The following is a 24076-nucleotide window of genomic DNA, read 5'->3' on the forward strand; positions in this document are numbered from 1 at the left end:
TCACCTGGAAACATTCAGACATGTACATTCTCGGACCCAGTCCAGACCTAGTGAGGCAGAAACTCCAGGGACGAGGCCCGGCCTCCCGGGTGTAATGAGCTTTCTAGGTGACCCAATGCGGCTAGAGTGGCTCTCAGACTCGGGGAGTAGGAGCTGCTTTAGACGAAGGGCACCTGAATACGTACACCCTGCAGGTCCTGAAAATCATCTGCAAGTGGGGAGGTGGAGAGGAAGTAAAAGAGACATTTCTAGTTCTGGAGGCAGGATTGGTGGAACCATGGAACCTAATTAGGAATGCAAGGCGAGGAGATCTCTCAGTTTGTCACAGCTTGTGGGTTCACAGAAGGTAAGGAGCAGGTGCTGGTCAGTTTGGTGTGATGCCTGCTTTCAGACACATGAGGTCCAGGCATGTGTTGTCCACTAGTGCTCCAAGCACAGATCCTCAGATGTGAGCTCTGCGCTCTGGCGCCCCACGGCCGCATGAAACCCAAGCTCCAGCACTCCCGGCTCTCTGAGCTTGGGCAAGGCCTTCCACCTTCCTGAGCCTCGGCTCCCACACTGACGATTAGAACAGTTGTTCCTACAGCCCAGAGCTCAGGGCAGGATGGAATGAAATATGACGTCGATCTCGATGAGCAATGTTCCTAGCTTAGGAATGGCTGGTGCCGGGGCTCCTGACACTGCGCACGGCTCTCCTGCAGCGGCGGGTTCCCAGCTCCTCCAGGGCTGCTCCGGCTGGGGCTCCCTGCCACTGCGCACGGCTCTCCTGCAGCGAGCGGCGGGTTCCCAGCTCCTCCAGGGCCGCTCCGGCCGGGGCTCCCGGCCGCTGCGCACGGCTCTCCTGCAGCGGCGGGTTCCCAGCTCCTCCAGGGCCGCTCCGGCCGGGGCTCCCTGCCGCTGCGCACGGCTCTCCTGCAGCGGCGGGTTCCCAGCTCCTCCAGGGCCGCTCCGGCCAGGGCTCCCTGCCGCTGCGCACGGCTCTCCTGCAGCGGCGGGTTCCCAGCTCCTCCAGGGCCGCCCCGGCCGCTGAGCCAGGTGGAGCAGCATGGCTGGTCTGTCTGCGGAACCTCGGTGCGGTGACCTCCAGTCAGATTCCAGTGGAGCTTGAGAGTCACTGCTGTCCTATCTGCTGCCTGAGGCTTCTGCTCGCAAGCTTGATTTCAAATGTAATGAGAGCATAATTGCTATTGAATAATCATGCTGAATACAGAATATTTATAATGACCTTATCTCATATAAAATCAGATTTCAGAGAAATCACAGACTTCACAATAAGAAGAAAATGTTAAAACTTCTGGAAAAAAAAACTTCTGGAAAAAAAATGAGTACTGTATATGCAACCTTACAGTGTGGATTTCTTAAATATGATATAAAAGGCATAAACTATCATGAAAAAAATGAGAAATATAACTACATTAAAATTATATTGTCTTAAAGGATACTTAAAAATAATGTAAAACAAGCCACAAACTGAGAGAAGTTATTTTGTAGCACGTATACGAAAAAGATTAGTATCCAGAATGCATGAATAATTGCTCTGATTTAAAGGAACGAAACCAAGAGAAAAACGTGTAGAAGACCTAAGGAAGCACTTAAAAGAATAATACAAATAGATAAACTTAAGTACATATGTTCAACTCTTATTAGGAATCAAGAAAATGGCCAATAAGACTGACTGGTGATGGCACAGAGAATAGAGTGTCAACCTGGGATGCTGAGGACCCAGGTTCGAAACCCCAAGGTTGCCAGCTTGAGTGTAGGGCTGCCAGCTTGAGCACTGGATCACAGACATGGTCCCAGAGTCATCTTGAGCCCAAAGTCACTGGCTTAGCTGGAGTCCGCTGGTCAAGGCAGGTCTGAGAAGCAATCAATGAACAACTAAAGTGACACAACTATGAACTGATGCTTCTCATCTCCCTCCCCCTGCCTGCCTGCCTGTCTGTTTCTCTCTTGCTACTAAACAACAAGAAAAAAAGGCAAATAAAAAACATAAAATGCTGTTGTCCACATATCAGACTAGCAGAGGTAAACACCTGTCCACATGGAACCCTGCTAGTACAGGAATGGAAACCCTCATCCACCGCAGGGAGAATGCTGCATCACTTTGGAAAACAGTATTACAGTAATTCCACTCCTAGGTAGATGACTAAGGAAGCTCTTACACATATACATATGTTCCTAGTAGTATTTGTTTCTAACAGCCAAAAATTAGAAGCAGCTCAAGTATTTTTTAACAACAGAATGGATAAATTGAGAATATTCATACAATGAAGTGCTTACTAATTGGCAGCAAAAAGAAATACACTATGGCAACATGAATTGTCCTACATAAATCTATAAGGAAAATGTATAACCAAAAGAGCAAGTCGCTGAAGAATACATGCAAATCTAAAAAATTGTTTTGTGAATGCCTGACCAGGCGGTGGCACAATTGACAGAGTGTCAGACTGGGATGCTGGAGGACCCAGGTTCGAGACCCCGAGGTCGCCAGCTTGAGCGTGGGCTCATCTGGTTTCAGCAAAAGCTCACCAGCTTGGACCCAAGGTTGCTGGCTTGAGCAAGGGGTTACTCAGTCTGCTGAAGGCCCGCGGTCAAGGCACATATGAGAAAGCAATCAATGAACAACTAAGGTGTCGCAACGAAAAACTGATGATTGATGCTTCTCATCTCTATGCAATCCTGTCTGTCTGTCCCTATCTGTCCCTCTCTCTGACTCTTGTTCTGTCTCTGTAAAAAAAAAATAACCAAAAACCTGTTTAATGAAAAAATGTGTGTAAATAAACCTAGCAATAAAAGTTAACAAAAAACTCAGGATGGTGGTTACCTCCAGGGTGCTGGGAGAGTCTGGTTGGGGGAGGGAGATTGTAAGGTACTGGTTTTGTTCGAGTCCTTAAGCTTGGCAAAGGGTACTTGTTTTTATCATTTTTCTCTAAACTGAATATCTATAATCTTTTGTTTGTAAGTTATATTCCAAAATTTTTTAAAATGCACTATTGATATATTGTTAAAAGAAAAAGAAAAAACCCACTAGAAACAATGACCAACTTGGAAAGGATGCTATCTGACCCTAGCAGCAGAGTGTACTCTCAAAGACCAGTCTCCTTTAAAAGGAAACAGGACCTCCTCGAAGCAACAGCTGATTGGATTCAAGTCTGGGACAGGAATTGTTCAAGATGAACCTGAAACACCTGCTATAGGAGAAAGCAGGATAGTCAGTAGTGTCAACAGGACAAGAAGCCAAATCAAAGAGAATTCCAAGTGACTAACATATCTAAACCCAAGATTTCAGGGTTAACTTAATATGAACATGTAGAATGCTCCAATTAATTCTAGGTCATTTGTGCAAACAAAAGAACCCAAGATATTGATTGATCCAAAGCTGAAATGTAATGTCTCAAAATAATTTGGAAACTGTATTAATCCGTTTGGGTAAGCTAGTCCTCAAACACAAAATAAGTATTTGTAAGGTAAGTTATCTGTATAAGATCATTTCTCCAGTAGAGAAGATTATAGAAAAGCAAGTGGTAATAAATATAACTATTGAAAATACTACTTATTCAATTACATATTGTTTATACTTCTTTTTCCTCTCTACCTACACTGACTGACAGTGACCAAATGTATCTAGGTGTGTAAATAAGCAATGAATATTTGTTAAAAGACTTAAGGTCATTCAATCTATCCTCCCATTTTTATTTATTTACTTTTTTTTTAGAGAGAGAGAGAGAGACAGGCAGGGAAAGAGAGAGGGAGGAGAGAGATGAGAACCATCAACTCGGAGTTGCGGCACTTTAGTTGTTCATTGATTGCTTCTCACAGGTGCCCTGACTGGGGAACTCCAGTTGAGCCAGTGACCCCTTGCTCAAGCTTGGGCTTCAGGCCATTCTTTGGACTCAAGCCAGCTACCCTGAGATTGTGTCTATGATCCTGCACTCACGCTGGCAAACCTGCTGCTCAAACCAGATGAGCCCGCACTCAGGCTGGCGACCTGTGTCCCAGGGCAACACTCTATCCACCAGTCAGGTTAATCTCCCATTTTTAGGTAACGTGATATCTAAATTAATAACCTTTAAGATAAGGATCTGCACCATTCTTTAAAAGCTGTAGATAAAGATTATATAACATTCTTAACAAATACCTAGTAAGAAAAATTAGGCCTAATTTTTCTCAGAAAGAAATTTGAATGACACTCAGTAGTACTCCACAAAGTTCATAATATGTATGAACTTATTTTTAATGAGGACGAAATTCTGTCCTTCTCCCTGTAAAAATAACAATAGCAATTTTAAATAAATCATCCCTAAAGGGTAACATCTTCCTTCACTAATCTCAGATACTTTCAATTTACTGATACTATTAACAAAGGCATTAATTACACTTGCAATTTATGAAGGACAAGAAATGTTTCTATTAGAATGAATCTCAACTATGGTGATTAATTTATTCCCCATAAGCAAATGCACAATAATTAGATGGCAACTATTCATTCACTACCGGTCTTCAGGAGACAAATCAGTTACTCAAAAACAAAAGCTTCTGCAAGGTTACTAGTTTCCTAGCCTTTCCACTGGTTTCTCATTTGACAAGTTTTCCTCCCATACGCAAAATATACTCCAGTTAAAATCCCTTGTAGTAATTTCAACTAGTAAGCTCACAAAATCAATTCTCTGAGTAGCTTTTTCAAATGCGTTTCACCACGAGGCTACACTCATTCTGTACACCCTCAACTTTAGTCCGTGTAATCCTTGTGCTCGCCTCGGCGGTACACACTCTGAACAGTGCTAATCCTTGCGTTAACAGCCGTTCAAACTCATTTCACTGGATAAATGAGCCCTCTTGAGTTTAATTTTAGAAAATTCAATTGCTTAACTTTCTAACTTCTATAAAATGTCTTCATAATGGAAAACTCAAAGCAAATCAAGAAAGCAAAAAATAGTCTGACCAGGCAGTCGTGCAGTGGATGGAGCGTAGGACTGAGATGCGGAGGACCCAGGTTCGAGACCCCGAGGTCGCCAGCTTGAGTGCAGGTTTATCTGGTTTGAGCTCACCAGCTTGTACCCAAGGCCACAGGCTCGAGTAAGGGGTTACTTGGTCTGCTGAAGGCCCACAGTCAAGGCACATATGAGAAAGCAATCAATGAACAACTAAGATGTCGCAACGAAAAACTGATGATTGATGCTTCTCATCACTCTCCATTCCTGTCCGCCTGTCCTTCGCTCTGACTCTGTCTCTGTAAAAAAAAAAAAGAGAAAGAAAGAAAGCAAAAAGAGCCTCTAGGGCCTACTGGATCCAAAGAGTCAGAAGATATCCCCACCAGAGTTGGAAACTGTAAGATAAATCACTGCTGAGCCTCACGAACACGCCCACCCCCAGTCCTCCTCTGCCTGGCTGTCAGGAACGACCTCATCTCAGCGGCCTGGCCAGGGGTCTCCTCCTCCTCACGAGCTCCACAGGTCTTGCTGCTTATGATGCTCCCCAGAGTGGCCACCGTGCCTTGTTCACTGCTGTATCCACACCACAGGACAGGCATACAAGTAATAATACCTGATCGATCCTTTATTTAAGAAGGTGTTGACCACTGCCAGTCCCCTCCCCACCTTTTTTTTTAACAGAGATAAAGAGTCAGAGAGAGGGATAGATAGGGACAGACAGATAGGAACAAAGATGAGAAGCATCAATCATCAGTTTTTCCTTGCGACACCTTAGTTGTTCATTGATTGCTTTCTCATATGTGCCTTGACTGTGGGCCTTCAGCAGACCGAGTAACCCCTTGCTCGAGCCAGCGACCTTGGGTCCAAGCTGGTGAGCTTTTGCTGAAACCAGATGAGCCCGCGCTCAAGCTGGCGACCTTGGGGTCTTCAACCTGGGTCCTCCGTGTCCCAGTCTGATGCTCTATCTACTGCGCCACCACCTGGTCAGGCCCCTCCCTATTGTTTTTATATTTATATTTAGCAGTGAATGCCTATTCTGTGCCAGGCATTGTGCTGGGGACATAGGAGTCAACAAGACACTGTACCCATCCTCGTGGAGTTTATCACTTGGCTTATAGCTTATACCATATCTTGCGTTAATATCTATTCAAGCACTAATCACATTAGATTATAATGGCTCAACTCCCCGAACTGAATTTCTGTAACCTATTTGGACCACCTCACCATATTGGAATCAGGGAGAATCCACTATAATAGTGGTTTACCAATTGTACCACATATCAGAATTACCTGGGTGAATGGGGTTATTAAAAATCCTGATGCCCAGGCCAAACCCCTTACCAATAATTAGTCAGAATCTGTGGGGGGATGGAACCTAGCTTTTTAGAGCTCTGGGTCATTCTAGTATGCTGCCAAGTCTGGCTGGGCTGGCGCGCTATGCCACATACTCAACATGCTCACTCCCATGTGCACACGCGTGTCTTTGCAGCAGACACTGGCTCCTCTGCCGAGAACATTTACCTGGGTTTCCTCCATTCGTTTATCCTTCCGAGATCCCACCTCCTTTTGCCGAATCCTTTCTGAATCACTCTTGTGTACATGGAACTGAATTACCTGAGCTACAGCTTTCATAAAACACTCAGCTGTACCTTGATTTACATAATTCTATTCTTTCCCCCTCCAGAATCATATTTCACAACTATCTCTAATTACTAGTTATTTTGAGACCACCTAATATTCCTAAATGACAGTATCTTTTACAGCTGAGAAGGCATCTCACACTTTTGTTTCCCAAAACTTTTAGCAAAGCTCTGGTCAGCAAGTGGACATTCAATAAACATCTCTTAATCCAAGGTTTTTCAACTGCTGGTCTGCAGACCAGTCCGTCAGAAATTTCACACTGGTCCACAAGAGGTAAGCACCCTGCCTGACCTGTGGTGGCACAATAATGGATACAGCGCCGACCTGAGATGCTGAGGTCGCCAGGGTGAAACCCCATCAAAGTATATAATAGAAACAATCAATGAACAACTAAAGTGAAGCAACTACTACATGATGCTTCTCTCTCTAAATATCAATAAATACAATCTTAATAAAAAAAAGCCCACCACCCTACTGTTGTATGAGGATCAGAGACCCAGTGATCTTAGTGAAATTCACTTATGCTCAGGGTGGTATCTGCCTTAGTGGTTCCTGAAATAATTCTCCTAGTTTCACAGGCCCCAAGTGTAAAAAGGTTGAAAACTTCCAATTTCTATGGCTTTCAAATATACTGAATCAGCCCTGACTGGGTGGCTCAGTGAAGCACCAACCTGGCTGCCAAGGCTGCGGGTTTGACCCGTCAGGGCACATACGAGAAGCAATCAATCAGAACACAACTAAATATAACAACTAAGTGGAACAACTTTCTCTCTCTCCCTTCTTCTTTCTCAGGAAAAAACCCCTCCTGAATCTCATAAATATAGTATGTGCCAGACACAAAAGAACATCTGCTGAATCATTCCACATACACAAAGTTCAAGGTTAGCAAAAGTAATCCACGTATGAGAAGTCAGGAAAAGAGGAAAGGGTAAGAATTTGGTAGGAGGTGAGAAGGATGCTGGTTATAGGGAAATGTTGGTTTCATGGGTGTTTCACTGTAATTCACTGAGCTGTAAATTCATTAACCTGTGTATTTATTTAAACAGAAGTTTTAAAAAATCTAAGCATCACTGCCTGACCTGTGGTGGTAGAGTGGATAAAGCATCAACCTGGAATGCTGAGGTTGCTGGTTTGAAACCCTGGGCTTGCCCAGTGCAGGCACCTATAGGAGTTGATGCTTCCTGCCTGCCCCTCTCTCTCCCTTCTGTAAAATGAGAAAGGCTTAAAAATAGAGAAACCCTGAGCTTGCCCAGTCAAGGCACACACCAGAAGTAATCAATGAACAGCTAAAGTGAAACAACTATGAGGTGATACTTCTCGCTCCGCCCCCCTCCTCCCTCTGTAAAATCAATAAATCTTTAAAACATCTAAGCATCACTTGAAAAAAAATCCTCATAACCATCTATTTCCTTTCCCAAAATTACCTAGTTCTCACAAACTTTGCAAATTAAACAATTTGACACATTAAAAATATAAGAAAGTGAACAATTTGTGAAATGGCCAGAAAATGTGTGAGAGAAAACTAAAGTTTCAAACCAAAGTTTGGTTGTAGCGATAAAGAACACAATAAGCCCCATGACAGAAACCTGAAATACGTAATTAATTCACACACCTGCACATCCAGTCGCCACTCAAGGCTGTGGTAACTGGGAAGGTCTGGAGGCCAGTTCACTCAGAATCGCTCTGATCTCCTTCCTGTCATCCAGGTAAAGCTGAAGCAACAATTCATTCAATTCTTCAGAGAATCCCAGAATGAAAATGGAGTCTCGGAAATCCAGGTCAGAGATCTAAGTGAATTGAGTTTAACAGAACATCAAATTTTACCTTTGTGTAGTAAATGCTTAAACAGCTGACATACACAAAAGGTCATGAAACCCCCTAATTCTTTTCTGCCTAGTAAGAGCAACAACACTCCTTAATTAAAGGCAACTATTTTCTTTTTTGCTTTTGAGAGTTCATTTATTAAAGCTGAGGACAGTGAAACAGTTAAGGCACATATGACAAGCAACTACTATGAGTTAATGCTTCCCGTTCCTCCCCCTTTCCCGTCTCTCTCTCTAAAATCAGTAACAAAATCCTTTAAAAAAAAAAAATAACAAAGGAAGGGCTTAGGGTACAGGCAGCAAGAGAAGAGCGTGGGTGGTGCTCTGCGCTGGCTCCTAGACACGTCACAGGGAAGACGTGGGTCACACGGGGCTGCGTGAACTCCCCAAGAAGGAAGTCCCAGGGACAGCAGTGCGCCAAGGCTCTCAGCTCACTGAAAAGTCAAGGAAAAGAGGCGCTGGAGACAGGTCCCGGGTGAGCCCGATGAGCCGCCACTGCCTGCTGCTCCCCTGCTCACAGGTCTTGTGAGGACCCTCAGAGCTTAGGAGAGAAAATAAATAGGCATGTGTGAGAAGGAAGAAAGGCGTGGGCTGCTCCAGAGAGAGCACACCTTGCCCACTATTTTAAAATCTGAGCTTCTGATACACAAAAATACTATATAAAACTATAAAAGGAAAGAATCATTAAAACGCCCAGTTTTCTCTCCTATTCTTCATCAAGCCAGACACTGCTAATATGCAAAAAAGCTCACTCGTTCTTCTCTCCCTTCTCTTAGGACACATACTATGGTATATGTTCAATAACATGCACAATTATGAGCAATTCTAATTTATACTGAGGTGAGGCAGGTGCCGTATTCATGCTAGCAGGCTTGCATAGTCATATTCACCGAATCAAGTATAAACCATCATCTTTACTGAAACGAGCAGGTACCTGCTGGGGATTATGATGTAGAGCAGGGTTTTTCTTCTGCTTTTTTTCTGCCACAGAAACAGACAGGGACAGAAAGGGAGAGGCATGAGAAGCATCGATTCTTCGTTGTGGCTCCTTAGTTGTTCATTAATTGCTTTTTCATATGTGCCTTGAGTGGTGGCCTATAGCTGACCAAGTAACCCTTGCTCAAGCCAGCAACCTTGGGCTCAAATCGGCGATCACGGGGTTTTGAACCTGGGTCCTCTGCATCCCACTCCGACACTCTATCCACTGCACCAGGGACTGGTCAAGCCGCTGCAGGGTTTTTGAACCACTGTTCCACAGACTGGTGCCAGTCTAAGAGCTAACCACCCTAATGCTGTGTGAAGATGCCAGACCCAATGATATAGACCAGTGGTCCCCAACTCCGGGGCCATGGACCGGTACCGGTCGCAGAGAAAGAATAAATAACTTACATTATTTCCGTTTTATTTATATTTAAGTCTGAACGATGTTTTATTTTTTTTTTTCGTTCAGACAAATATAAATAAAACGGAAAGATGTTTTATTTTTAAAAAATGACCAGATTCCCTCTGTTACATCCGTCTAAGACTCACTCTTGATGCTTGTCTCGTAAGTTCGACAATTATATATAAAAATACCACAGTTTTTATGCCAGTCGCATAATTTTATTTTGTGCATTTATCTGTCCCACCCTAAAGGCCGGTCCGTGAAAATACTTCCTGACATTAAACTGGTCCATGGCCCAAAAAAGGTTGGGGACCACTGGGCTAGACTACAGACTCCTACACTCTTCATACAACACCAGGGTGCTTAACTCTTTCTTGGACCCACAAGAAATCTCTGGCTGACTGGCAGGGGTCCGCACACCAGCGGTACACACGCCATTTTTAAGGTTCATGTGACACCAGTGTACCCAAGCCCTTACCATGAGCTTTGAGCTTTCAGTGAGGAGGTATGTTAACCCTTCCACGCCATGCTAGGCAGTGTCACTACCCACACTGAGTTTTCCTGAGGGTGGGGAAAAAAAAAAAGAAAAATATAGCAAATGAGTTGTTGTGTGATATTTCTCACTTTTACTCAAACTCTCATTAAGAAGGAATATTATCCATTATTCCCTTTTCTTTTTCAAACGCTGCCTTTAAGGCCCTGGCCAGGTTGCTAAGTGGCTAAAGCATCGACCCCACCACCACCACCACCCTCGCGGTGGAAATCGCAGGTTTGATCCCAGTCAGCAACCAATGACTGCGCAGCTAAATGGAAGTCAGTGGAATGAGGAGTGGATGCCTGTCGCTCTCAAGAGGAAAACAGAGTTGGCAACAGCCTCATTCTCTCTCCACTACCAGCAAAAACTGCAGCATTTGTCGCCTTGACCCTTTCTTTACAGCATGGACCCCTGGAGACCCACCCTGGGGGCAGGTGCCCCCCCCCCCCCCCCCCCCGCCGGCACAGCGCCCTCCCGCCGGGCGGACGCGGAGACACCGCCGCTCGCCCAGCACGGGGACAGCAGTGTCCCCCACCGAGTAGAAGCGCGGGGCTTCCATAACGCGCCTGCTGTCCCGCACACTCCGGGGAACAAGCCTCACGGGGCCTCTGGCGGGCGGCGGGGTGTCCGTCTTACACACGCGGGCACCAACCTGGGAGCTCCGGCACCCCCACAGCCACCGGGCGCCCCGACCGCAGAGCCCTCCGGTCTGACCGGACCGCGGGGGGACCGAGATGCCCCTCCAGGCCCGGAGGACGGCCAGCTCGCCCTCCGCTCCTCACTGGACCTTGGGGTTCGCGCCGCGTCTCAGGGGCTCCGCCGCGATCCGCCCACTCGGCAACCACTGCGACGGAGCCGGACCGCCGGGAGCCCCGGGCGTGCCCCGCGACCACCGCACCCCACACCCCGCCACCCTCTGCGGCCCCGACGCTGGGCCCTCGTAGTCCCCTTGCGGCAGGAAGGCCAGGTGCAGCTTAGGCTCCTCGGACAGGTCCAGGGGCACCCGGGCTCCATGGCCAATCTCCCCTATCAGCGCAGACCCCGCCCCCGCCACTTCCGGGTCACGCGTCCCAGCGCAAAGGCGCTCGGGCGCCTGGCATCCCGAGCTCTGGGTTCCGGGCTATGCTGGTCCCACCCGCAAACGCCCCCTGCGGGGCTTGCTGGGCGCTGGCATGGGCTCGCTAAGCTCTCCCAGCGCTAGCAAGGGCCATGGCTCGGCTGTGTGGGGACAGAAAGACGTTTAAAATCCGACACCACCACCACCCCTGCGGAGCTTAATGTGTGGTATCAACAGCTAACAGTTGTTAAACACTGTGTCAGGAACTATTCTTGTCACTATTGCTCCCATTCAAGATAAGGAAGCTGAGAAGTCAAGCAACGGAAACTTGTAGAGCTATTACTTTGCACAGAGATGTTCTGTCTGTTATTTTATTTAATGTGTTCACTAGCCATTTCCTTGTTCTTCCAGGTGATACATCAAAGCTGGACCATTATGTAATGAGCCAGAGAAGAGCTGGAAGGGCATGATCAGGTCCTTTGACCACTTGTTCCAAAGCCCATCGTTCTACAGTGGAAGCTGAAGGATTGTCACAGTTCTGGGAGTGGTTATATATTGGGATAAAGATGGTGAAGATGGCTGAAAGGATTGCTGCTCAGAACAACTTATTTTTATGTGTTGAATTGAGGAGCCACTGAGCCACTTCACCCGCAGGTGTTGTAAGGTACCCAAAACTACAGAATTAATATTAATATTTTAAGAGGCTTGGAGAACATTTTATTAATTTGGGTTAAGGTGTGCAGAGAAATTGTGAGAATAGCCTCTGTACTGTGTGATTGGCATAACCAGGATGGCCCTTGGCATTGTATTTGTAAATGCAAAGGGGAGGAAAACGTGGATCCCCAGACATTCCACCACACCTGTGGGGAAAGGGGTGAATGGCTAGCCAGGTGCAGGAAGAGAAAAGCCAAAATAAACCTTTTCTTATAGCAATGAGCCATTTGCAGGCATTTGTCCCCACAGAAACTACCTCTCCTATGTAAATGCATGTGGTTAATACATGTGACTCTGGACAGAGAGATGGCGGATGAACACTAGAAAATATAGAAATGCCTTTTAATATGTAAAGAGACATCTTTCTACCAATGTGTTGATTTGTAAATTTTGTTTTCTCCAAAAGGATATATGGCTTGCAAATTGAACATGGTCCTATCATGTTAAAGGACATATGACTATAACCAATAGAAGTAAAGGGTTCCTAATTACAATTTTTGCTTCTGTACTTCCCATTTACAAAACTATGAAAACTAGGTAAAACAAAGGGCCAGCACGCTCTCCCTCAGACCTCTGTGGGAGTTGCCGCCACTTGGACAAGCTAGACAATAAAGCTTTGGTGTGTAATCGACGGACCTTGTTTGTGTCTTCAATGTTTCAGGTCCCTCCGGATTGGGCTTAACAATTTTTATGTGTTGAATAAGGTGGGAGATTCGGTTCCTTTCTTGTCTCTTGTCACCTGCCTTGGTTCAAATACAAGAGACCTCAGAATTGCTGACTGATAAGAATATGACTCTTGCCCTGGCCGGTTGGCTCAGTGGTAGAGCGTCGGCCTGGCGTGCAAGGGGTCCCGGGTTCGATTCCCGGCCAGGGCACACAGGAGAGGCGCCCATTTGCTTCTCCACCCCCCCTCCTTCCTCTCTCTCTCTTCCCCTCCCGCAGCCAAGGCTCCATTGGAGCAAAGATGGCCCGGGCGCTGGGGATGGCTCTGTGGCCTCTGCCTCAGGCGCTAGAGTGGCTCTGGTCGCAACATGGCGACGCCCAGGATGGGCAGAGCATCGCCCCCTGGTGGGCAGAGTGTCGCCCCTGGTGGGCGTGCCGGGTGGATCCCGGTCAGGTGCATGCGGGAGTCTGTCTGACTGTCTCTCCCTGTTTCCAGCAATTTTTTGAGAAAAATAATTAAAAAAAAAAAAATAAATAAAAAATAAATAAATAAAAGAATATGATTCTCCACATCTCATCCTCCTTGTGTGTGGCAGGGGAGAAACTTAGAGAGAGAAACAGTGCGTATCTATCCTCTCTAGGGATTGAGACAACTGTTTCTATATTGAGTCTCCTGGGAAGAGGTGGAAATTGGAAGTTTCTCAGCTGTGCTTGTTACGTTGTCCCTCACATCTGACATGAAATTGTTTCCTACAGGAGGACACAGAAAGGCAGGTCCTTGCACTTGTTACAGTAGTTAGGTCTTGACGCAGCATTTGCAGAGACAGCATAATTTTTACTTCCACTGTAAGTTGCAGATCAGCAAAAATAGCATTATTTTCTGTAGAAGCCTTTAGTCCAGGGGTCGGGAACCTTTTTGGCTGAGAGAGCCATGAACGCCACATATTTTAAAATGTAATTCCGAAAAAGCCATACAATATGTTTAACACCAAATACAAGTAAATGTGTGCATTTTATGTAAGACCAACACTTTTAAAGTACAATAAATCTCTGAATTCTTTTTAATAATGTTGTTATGCTGTTGCTAACCAATGATGAATAAAGTACTTCTTACCATTAATGCAACTTCTGGTGCTGCATGGTTTTGCTGATGACTTTGTAGTCTGGTTGATATGTGGTAAGGTTAAGCTTCATGCAGGCGTTGAGACTTCCATCCGTTAAACGTGATTGTAGGTTGGTCTTAACGTTCTTTAGATGTGAGAAAGACTGCTCACATGCATATGTAGAGCCAAACATTGCCAGTACAGCAATATTCACATGCTTTAGTGTGTGGTATGTGATGGGAAGTGCATTCCAAGTTTTGACAATCAGCTGGTCCGCGGGTTGAAGTTTTTTCTTTTTTTTTGTATTTTTCTGAAGCTGGAAACGGGGAGAGACAGTCAGACAGACTCCCGCATGCGCCCGACCGGGATCCACCCGGCACGCCCACCAGGGGCAATGCTCTGCCCACCAGGGGGCGATGCTCTGCCCCTCCGGGGTGTCGCTCTGCCGCAACCAGAGCCACTCTAGCACCTGGGGCAGAGGCCAAGGAGCCATCCCCAGCGCCTGGGGCAGAGGCCAAGGAGCCATCCCCATCGCCCGGACCATCTTTGCTCCAATGGAGCCTTGGCTGCGGGAGGGGAAGAGAGAGACAGAGAGGAAGGAGGGGGTGGGGGTGGAGAAGCAAATGGGCGCTTCTCCTATGTGCCCTGGCTGGGAATCGAACCTGGGTCCCCCGCATGCCAGGCCGACGCTCTACCGCTGAGCCAACTGGCCAGGGCCTTGAAGTTTTTTCATTTCTCCCCACTTGTGTTTGCCCACCAACTCTGCTTGCTGTCATGCAGGTCTTTCCAAATCCTTATTCAGTGACTTGAACTTATTCACCCATATGTCTGAGGCCTTCATGTCAGCAGCTTATAGCTCAAAATCTCTGACGGAGACACCGGGGATGTAACTCAGGTTGGCGCTGTCCACTGCACACTCGTGTGGATGGGCGATGAACTTAAAAAGACGAGTGTGCTCACAAAATTCTCCAAAGCGTGCTTTGAATGACTGTAGGAGATTAGATGTGAAGCCCGCTAACTGCTGGAGATCAAGATATTGAGCAGGGTCACTTGCTATGCATGCATCTTTAAACTCTCCTCATTTTTCAAAGTGTAGTAAACGACCTGTTTCAGTGCCAGCGATGAAGAAAGAGTTCCAGCTTGTTTTCAGATGCAAACACTGCTTGTTGAAGGGATAAGACTGTATTTCCAATGCCTTGCATTTTCACATTGAGCTGGTTCAGATGTTCAGTCATGTCCACGAGATAGTAGAACTTCAGGAGCCACTCAGTCTTAGCTAACTCAGGATGCTCGATGTTTTTCATTTCAAGAAAAGTCCGGATTTTGCTCAGACAAGCTGCGAAATGGCTGAGCACCTTCCCTCTTAACAACCAACGCACATTGCTGTGCAGAAGCAGATCAGGATAATTATTCCCAACTTCATCCAGCAGTGTTTTAAACTGGCAATCATTTAAAGCTCAGACAACAATAAAGTTGACCACCCAAATGACCAGTGACATCACCTCACCAAGCTGCTCACCATACATCTGAGCACAGAGCGCCTCCTGATGTAGGATGCAGTGAAAACTTAGGATGGGTCTCTTTTCATATTCACGAGGAAGCGCTACGGATCCTCTGTTTTTCCCCACCATGCATGGAGCACTATCAGTACACACCAAAATAAACTTATCCATCAGTAGATTTTTTTCTTTACTGAACTCAGTGAAAGACTTGAATAAATCCTCCCCTCTTATTGTCTCTTTCATAGGCGAAAGAGCAAGACTTTCCTCATGTAGTGTGTCACCGACAGCATACCTAGTAATCACGCTGAACTGGGATAAATGGCTTACATCTGTTGATTCATCCAAAGTGAGAGAAAAGAATGGTGCTGCATTTATGTCCTTCACTTGTGTTGCCTCAATTTGATTTACCATCATGATGGTACAATCGTGAACAGTTCTTGCCAACAGAGGCATGTCTTTTATTCATTTGATTATCTTGTCTTTATCAGAAAAGTCGTCAAAAAGTTCATTGGCAACATCAAGCATGAATGTTTTGGCATACTCCCCATCTGTGAATGGCTTTTCGTTTCTCACAACTGCTAAAGCATCAGCAAAGCTAGCTGATTCCAGTCACCTTGTTGGGTCCAAACATGGAGTTGCTGCTGACTAGCTTGCACTCTGCACAGTAGCTCTTGACATACTTTCTTCCTGCTGTCCCCCGATGGATATTTTGATGCAAATGTAGTATGGCGTGTGTCGAAGTGCCACTTTATATTTGACCATTTCATCAATGCAATTTCATCATTGCATATTAGACACACTGCAGAACCTGCTCTCTTCACAAAGGCAAATTCCTCTGTCCATTCCTGCTGAAAAGTATGATACTCCTCATCTTTTTTTCTTTTAGCCATCTTCTTCATCAAAAGGGTTTCTGCAATTAGCTAGCTGACTACTTGATTAAAAGGTGGAAAGTTTATTTCCTGACCTCACAACAACCCGTGTACGCTAGGCATTATCCAATAAAAATTTGGTGTTGTCCCAGATGACAGCTGTGATTGGCTCCAGCCACCAGCAACCATGAACATGAGAGGTAGGAAATGAATGGATTATAATACATGAGAATGTTTTATATATATATATATGTGTGTGTGTGTGTGTGTGTGTGTGTGTGTGTGTTTTTGTTTGTATTTTTCCGAAGCTGGAAATGGGGAGGCAGTCAGACAGACTCCCGCATACGCCTGACCGGGATCCACCCGGCACGCCCACCAGGGGGCGATGCTCTGCCCCTCTGGGGCATCACTCCGTTGCATCCAGAGCCATCCTAGTGCCTGAGGCAGAGGCCACAGAGCCATCCTCAGCACCTGGGCCAACTTTGCTCCAATAGAGCCTTGGCTGCAGGAGGGGAAGAGAGAGAGAGAGGAAGGAGGGGGGGAGGGGTGGAGAAGCAGATGGGCACTTCTCCTGTGTGCCCTGGCTGGGAATCGAACGCAGGACTTCCACACGATGGGCCGACACTCTACCACTGAGCCTGCTGGCCAGGGCTAAAATATTGTAAGTTTAGTCATTAAAATGAATCCATAATTGAAATCACCTTAAAAACTGAAAGAGTCTAATTAATGGTATTATTGCATACAATGAAATAATTTTGCTCAAACCAAAACCTAGGAATCATCAGGAGTTTCTTTCTCCCTTTCACATCTCCCATCTAAACCTTCAATTACTTCTGTTGGACCTATCACAAAAAGAAATCCAGAACCCATCCACTTCTCTGCTGCCACCCTCGCCCAAGCTGCCCTCATCTGTGCCCCAACAACTGTAATGACTGTTACTAGTTTCCCTGCTTCCTCTCCTGCCTCTCCAGATTGCCTCCCCACCCCACTTCTTCCCAGCAGCCCCAGAGATCTCTTACCATGTAAATCAATCACAGTCATCTCCTGCTTCACATGCTCCAGTGATGTTTTACCACACCTAGCAAATAATCTAAACCACTGTCTTGATGAGCAAAGCCCCACTGAGCTGTCTTTGCTTTCCCATACTGTCCAATATGGCGGCCACTAGTCACGTGTGGCTCTTGAGCACTTGAAATGCTAGTAATAGTTTAAAGTATCTTTGAACATTTATATTCATGGAGCCACATGTGGCTTGTGTGACTGAATTTTATACTTAATTAAAAAAAATTAACTTAAATTTAAACAACCATATGTGGCGAGTGGTTACCACTGTGTACGGCACAGGTGTAGAATGTTTCCATAGGTGTAAAATGCCCAGGAAATTCTACTGCACAGCACTGCTCTGGCTGATCCTCTGCTGTCTTCCCCTTGCTTACTGGACTTCAGCATCATTGGCTGACCTTGTGCTCCTCACCCACCTCAAGCTCTTTCTCCCCTGAAGGTTTTGCAGACTGTTCTCTTTCTGAACTTTGTTGCTTGCTGGTTTTCACATGATAGCCTTTCCTCAACTTCAATGTCACTGCCTCAGAAAGACTTTCTCTTTCCACCCAAATGAAAGTCTCCCTGTTGTGTTATCTTCAAAGCACATCAGGGTAGGTAAACACACTTTCTATATGGATTATTTGTTTATTGCTTGTACTCCTATTTTGGCATATTGTTTCCCCTGAGGGCAGGGACCTTGACAGTCTAGGGCAGTGGTCCCCAACCTTTTTTGGGCCACGGATCAGTTTAATGTCAGAAAATATTTTCACGGACCAGCCTTTAGGGTGAGACGAATAAATGCACAAAATAAAATTATGCGACCGGCGTAAAAACTGTGGTATTTTTAAATATAATTGTTGAACTTATGAGACAAGCATCAAGAGTGAGTCTTAGATGGATGTAACAGAGGGAATCTGGTCATTTTTAAAAAATAAAATATTGCTCAGACTTAAATATAAATAAAACAAAAATAATGTAAGTTATTTATTCTTTCTCTGCGGACCGGTACCAAATGGCCCATGGACCGGTACCGGTCCGCAGCCCGGGGGTTGGGGACCACTGGTCTAGGGTAGAGGAAGGACTTGAGCTTGCAGAGACAGAGAGGCAGAATTTTTACTTTCCTGAGAAAGAGGGCAGGAAGTGAGCACAGGTGCTTTTCTTGGAAGGAGAAGGAAGGAGAAAAGATGCATCAAAGATTATATGTCACCATCTGCATTTAAAAAAAAAGAGTTATGGTTGTCTGCCAAATGTGAGCCTGCTGGGGATAAAGAGATTTGAGAATAGGGAAAACCTAGTAAAGAACTGCGGAAATGGCTTTAATCAGCTACCACTAAGGGGCCACTGAGCATTACCGAAAATTCACTGAGGAGTGGAAGTCATAAATGGGTTGTGGTACAATCTGTAATGTGATTTTCCCCCAATAAGAGAAGCAGCCCAGGTCGGCTTATCAAATTTAATTCTTGTAACAGCCTCTGAGATGCGTGCTGAAGTATCCCCACTCTACAGGTCATTGACCTAAAAGGTGGAGAGGTTAAGTGACCTGCCTAAGACCAGGAAGCTAATCAGTGGAGGAGCTAGAATCTGGACCCTGGCATTCAGGACCCAGAGCCAGAGTGCTTAGCCACATCTCCACACTGCCCTTCCTCCTTGTTAGAGTCACACATAGTAGGCATTTCATCACAAATGTGATAAATACATTGCAGAGTTCCAGAACTTCCCATTTCTTCCAGAATGGCAAACCAGGCATAAGAAACAAGATGGATACATAACTTAATAACATTTGCGTTAGTTTACATAAATCAAAAGTTTTGCACACAAATAACACACATTGTGCAAGAATACATACGAACAGGCAGTAGATACTTTAGAATGGTTACATACGGGAGATTTAGGGACAAAGAATAGACAAATAAAGTAAGAGGAGGGCCTTGCCTTGCATGGCCATATAATGATAATGCCCCATGAACTGAGAAATATAATTCTGTACTCTGCGCCTGAGGGACAGCCCAGCCCAACTCTCCAGATGTGAGGACAGGGGACTGATGTTTCCCTCCTCCCAAGAGAGGCCTCCCACCAGTCTAACCTCATGGGGTTTGGGAAAGATTTAAATCATACAACTGTGCCTGGCCTGTAGTGGCGCAGTGGATAGTGTTGACCTAGACCGCTGAGGTTGTCGGCTCGCAACCCTGGGCTTGCCTGCTCAAGGTACATATGACAAGCAATCGATGGACACTAAAGTGAAGCTTTACTTCTTGCTCCCCCCTCTCTTCTTTCTTTTTTTTTTTTTGTCTTTTTTTTATTAATTAATTAATTTATTTATTCATTTTAGAAAGGAGAGAGAGGGAGGGAGAGAGAGAGAGAGAGAGAGAGAGAGAGAGAGGAGAGAGACAGAGAGAGAAGGAGGGGAGGAACAGGAAGCATCAACTCCCATATGTGCCTTGACCAGGCAAGCCCAGGGTTTTGAACCGGCGACCTCAGCATTTCCAGGTCGACACTTTACCCACTGCGCCACCACAGGTCAGGCACCCCTCTCTTCTTTCCATGAAATCAATAAATAAAGCTTTCTAAAAATTCATACAATTGCTTATAAATATCTAAAAAGTTTTTGTTTACTATTATTAGCATTTGTCACTCAAAAATGTGAATACTTATTAAGTTTAGATGAGGCCAAAAAAATGGAACTGCAAATCAAAAGTCTATAAAAATAAAAATGCTATATTATGTGTTGGTTCTAATCCTTGGAAATGACTTGCAAATATACTTCCACATATTAGGAATCCACAACTCTGCAGCATGGCCCAGGGATCTGGAGAGAGAGAGAGAGAGAGAGAGAGAGAGAGAGCATGTCGGTATGTTTTAGAACCAAGCCCCAGGTAATTTTCAGGCTTGAGAAGAGTTGCACTGCCACTCAATCAAACCAATTTTCTAGTCAGACATGGGAGGGAGGGACAATTCCAGTATGAACGGGAACGACGCAGCCTGGAAGGCCCTGGTGGGTGCAGGTTTGTGATCAGTGGTGGGGACAGATGTGATGGGCCAAACTCTAAAGGTCCTAGGAAGCAAGGCTGAGGCACCACACCTCACTCCGGAGACAGCAGGGGTCAGCACAGGCATTGAAGCATGATCCCACGTGGTGGTTGGACGTGTAACTCCGCCGGCCACATAGAGTGGAGCGCAGGGCTGGAGGCATTGGTGCACATGCTAAGTGAAAATGAGACAGGGAAGGCAGCCACGTGGACTTTCTCCCTGCTAGCTGCAAGGCTGAGGCACCACACCTCACTCCGGAGACAGCAGGGGTCAGCACAGGCGTTGAAGCATGATCCCACGTGGTGGTTGGACGTGTAACTCCGCCGGCCACATAGAGTGGAGCGCAGGGCTGGAGGCATTGGTGCACATGCTAAGTGAAAATGAGACAGGGAAGGCAGCCACGTGGACTTTCTCCCTGCTAGCTGCAAGGCTGAGGCACCACACCTCACTCCGGAGACAGCAGGGGTCAGCACAGGCGTTGAAGCATGATCACACGTGGTGGTTGGATGTGTAACTCCGCCGGCCACATAGAGTGGAGCGCAGGGCAGGAGGCACTGGTGCACATGCTAAGTGAAAATGAGACAGGGAAGGCAGCCATGTGGACTTTCTCCCTGCGAGCTGCAGGGCTGAAGGGTGATTCTGATGTTTCTGTTGGGAGAAACTGGGGACAAGGTGGCTCTAAGAACATCCTTAAGTTCCCTGCTTAATTTACAAATTGTACAAAGATCAGGAGAAACCAGGCAATTGAGCCACCCTAGAACTAAATCAACCTCTTCCTTTCTCAAGTCCTGTAAACCAGAATGTTCTGTGTAAACTGTTGTGTTCACTTCATGCTGACTCTCCCCAGGGGGTGGAAGCTCCCCCCACCCCCCAGGGTGGAAGCCTGGGAGGAGTAACTGCAGTGTATTCATTCCAGATACAAAGGCTGCTCTGGCAGCTCAGCCTCCTAGGTAAGTTAACTTACTGTGTGGTGGTCTACTTTAGCCTTCTGACCACTGGCTGGTCCCAGAGTAATTGCTGGCAAATTTGCCAGCACTTTAAACCTTGAGTCGGCCGGTAACTACCACTGGCCTACCCGAGTGTTTTGCTTGTCACTCTGGTTTTGAGCCTCTATCTCCTTTTATGTTTTCTCCTTTCCACCCAGACCATTCGCTTCTTAAACCCCCTAGTTAGACTCTCTTTTTCTCTCTGCTTCAGTCTTGCTGGGTGATGATAAAAGCAACAGTTAAAATGTTTTCTTCTTCTTCTTTTCCAAGTGGGAGGAGGGGAGACAGAGACAGACTCCCAGATGTGTCCCAACCTCCCAACCGGGATCCACCTGGCAACCCCCTCTGGGGCTGATCCTCTGCCCATCTGGGGCCATGCTCGCAACCAAACTATTTTTAGTGCCAGAGGCAGAGGCTCCACAACCCATCCTCAGCACCTGGGGTGATGTGCTGGAACCATTCGAGAGACAGAGAGAAAGGGAGGGCAAGGGGTGGAGAAGCAGATGGCCATTTCTCCTGTGTGCCCTGACTGTGAATTGAGCACGGGACATCCGCATGCTGGGCTGACACTCTGCCACTGAGCAAACCAGCCAGGGCCAGTCATAATTTCTTGTATAAAGTACTGCTCTAATAAGCATGTTACAGTTCAGCTCAGAGCCCTCCACAGTGACAGCAGAGGAGGCCCTGCTGAGAAGCTGTGTAGTAAACCAGAAGAGATGAGGAAGTGGACGAGATAAAGAGAAGAGCCCAGTGAATTCACATGGAGTTTGCAAATAATGCACTGAGGAGAGAGACAAAAGAGGAGGGATCACTACTCGGGAAAGAAGATGTGACAAAACAATTTAAAAAATAATCACTGGGAGCAGAGATGCGGGTACAGCAGATATTGTCACCTAATTCTAGTATGGTAGAAGTAGGCAAGGTCTCTGAAAACTTGAAAAGATTTAAAAGAAGTAACTCCTTACAGTAGCAATTCAGTCTTATGTTAATTTCTGTAAAGAATTCCATCCAGTTTAGTGACACACACTATTCTCCAGGTAAGTTGCTCCTTGCGCTTCTGTTTAGGGTCCCAAATGTCTGGCTTCCCCAGCTAAGAAGTCTACTTTCTGCTTTCCTCCTTGCACCCCTTATGGATTCCAAACACTACCCACCTTCCATTCATACCCTCAAACTTGCTCATAACTTAACTAGTCCTAGATAACTTTTCATAATACTGTGTCATGCTAACTCATCTTTTGAGAGTTTACCATGTGCTCAAAGCACCAAGGATATGACAGAGCTTTTCTTATTTAATAATCACAACCAAGGGAGAGGGATGTTCTCTCTGCTTCAGCAAGATGGGACCATATCTGTGTGTTAATATTTGGCAAAGGCATGTACCCACCATTAGAGAGGCGTTTGAACAGTCATGGAATCTGGGCGCTTTGTTTGTTTGTTTGTTTATTTATTTATTTATTTATTTATTTATTTATTTTTGTGACAGAGAGAGGGACAGATAACAGACAGGAATGGAGAGAGATGAGAAGCATCAATTCTTCGTTGCAGCACCTTAGTTGTTTATTGATTGCTTTCTCATATGTGCCTTGACCAGGGGGCCACAGCAGACCGAGTGACCCATTGCTCAAGCCAGTGACCTTGGGCTCAAGCTGGTGAGCCTTGCTCAAACCAGATGAGCCTGCGCTCAAGCTGGCGACCTCAGGGCCTCAAACCTGGGTCCTCCACTTCCCAGTCCGATGCTTTATCTACTGTGCCACCGCCTGCTCAGGCTGGGTGCTTTATTTAGCAAAAATGTATATATAGTAAAAACCTTGTTAGAGGCCTAAGTCTACAGAATTTAGAGCAAGTGACATTGGTTTATAAATTCAGAAAAAAAAAAAAAGTCTTTCAAATATCAGAGAGGAGCAAAAATGTTCAGGAATATAGTCACAAATTTTGCTATTTTTACAGCTGATAGGAAACCATGAGTTCCCTGAAGGAAGTTAAGGGGCTTAAGTCACGTAAGAGATTAAAGAACAAGCCGACCAGGAAGTCTGGGACAGGACTTGTGGAAAATGCACCGATTAATCACATGGTGTGACTTTCAGGCTACTTCCTAGCTGTCTTCTGGCTCATTTCATACATCTTCCAAATGACAACAACAGAACAAAGCAACGGGATATCAATTTACATTATATGCAAAAAATACCAAGTCTGGAGTATAGTGATAAAAGAAGGAAAATTAAATTAATGAGGGTTGATGCCATTAGAATGAACACCAGACTCCCAGAACTTTGTCTAAATCTAGTATAGGGTTTTTTTTTGCCATATTTTATATAAAAGGTTTTGATTTATGCATCCATTTCCCCATCTAGGTTATGGATTCTCATACTGTGTTCTATTTAATCCTTATATCCCTAGCAACTGAGGATATGCTTAGCACAGAAAAGACACTCAACACATATTTGATAAAGAAATGTGGTTGTTTTCTTGACAAAATGATAATAAAAGAACCTCTCAACTAGGAAACAAAACTTTATTCTAAGACTCATCATCTTAGAGATGTAAAGAATTTGGGGTTCTGTTCATGTGTTCCTATCCCTTTAAACAGAGTGTGCCCACCCAAGGACCCTACCACATTTTGCTTCTAAGATCCAGTTACACAGAAAAATTATTCCAAGATATTTCCCAGGTGTACTTCCCACGTACCCCATAGCCACCATCTCTGTGCCATGTCTAGCGGCTCTCCAGACTCAGGGCTCAATATCTCTGACTTTGACAGATGCTTTGGGCTCCTTCGGGTTTGAAGACTTAACAAAATTTT

The 24076-nt window shown here is 45.6% G+C and overlaps 1 protein-coding gene across 1 annotated transcript; it reads right to left on the reverse strand.

Moving 5' to 3' along the window:
* Window positions 1-644: 644 nt before the first annotated feature.
* Window positions 645-20649, reverse strand: LOC136311130 (collagen, type I, alpha 1b-like). The gene is made up of 3 exons (XM_066240366.1): window positions 20544-20649; window positions 10967-11287; window positions 645-1153 (listed from the first exon to the last, which is right to left on the reverse strand). The coding sequence occupies exons 1-3, from the start codon at window positions 20647-20649 to the stop codon at window positions 645-647; spliced, it is 936 nt and encodes a 311-aa protein (XP_066096463.1).
* Window positions 20650-24076: the final 3427 nt, after the last annotated feature.

The sequence above is a fragment of the Saccopteryx bilineata genome, chromosome 7 (genome assembly GCF_036850765.1).
Source record: "Saccopteryx bilineata isolate mSacBil1 chromosome 7, mSacBil1_pri_phased_curated, whole genome shotgun sequence".
Taxonomy (NCBI): Eukaryota; Metazoa; Chordata; class Mammalia; order Chiroptera; family Emballonuridae; genus Saccopteryx; species Saccopteryx bilineata.

Coding starts and splice junctions, on each gene's coding strand:
- LOC136311130 (XM_066240366.1), bottom strand. CDS start 20,649: ATGCCTCCAGCCCTGCGCTCCACTCTATGTGGCCGGCGGAGTTACACG. Junction 11,288..20,543: donor TGACCCCTGCTGTCTCCGGA/GTGAGGTGTGGT, acceptor GAGGAGCCTAAG/CTGCACCTGGCCTTCCTGCC. Junction 1,154..10,966: donor GGGGGTGCCGGAGCTCCCAG/GTTGGTGCCCGC, acceptor TTTGAAATCAAG/CTTGCGAGCAGAAGCCTCAG.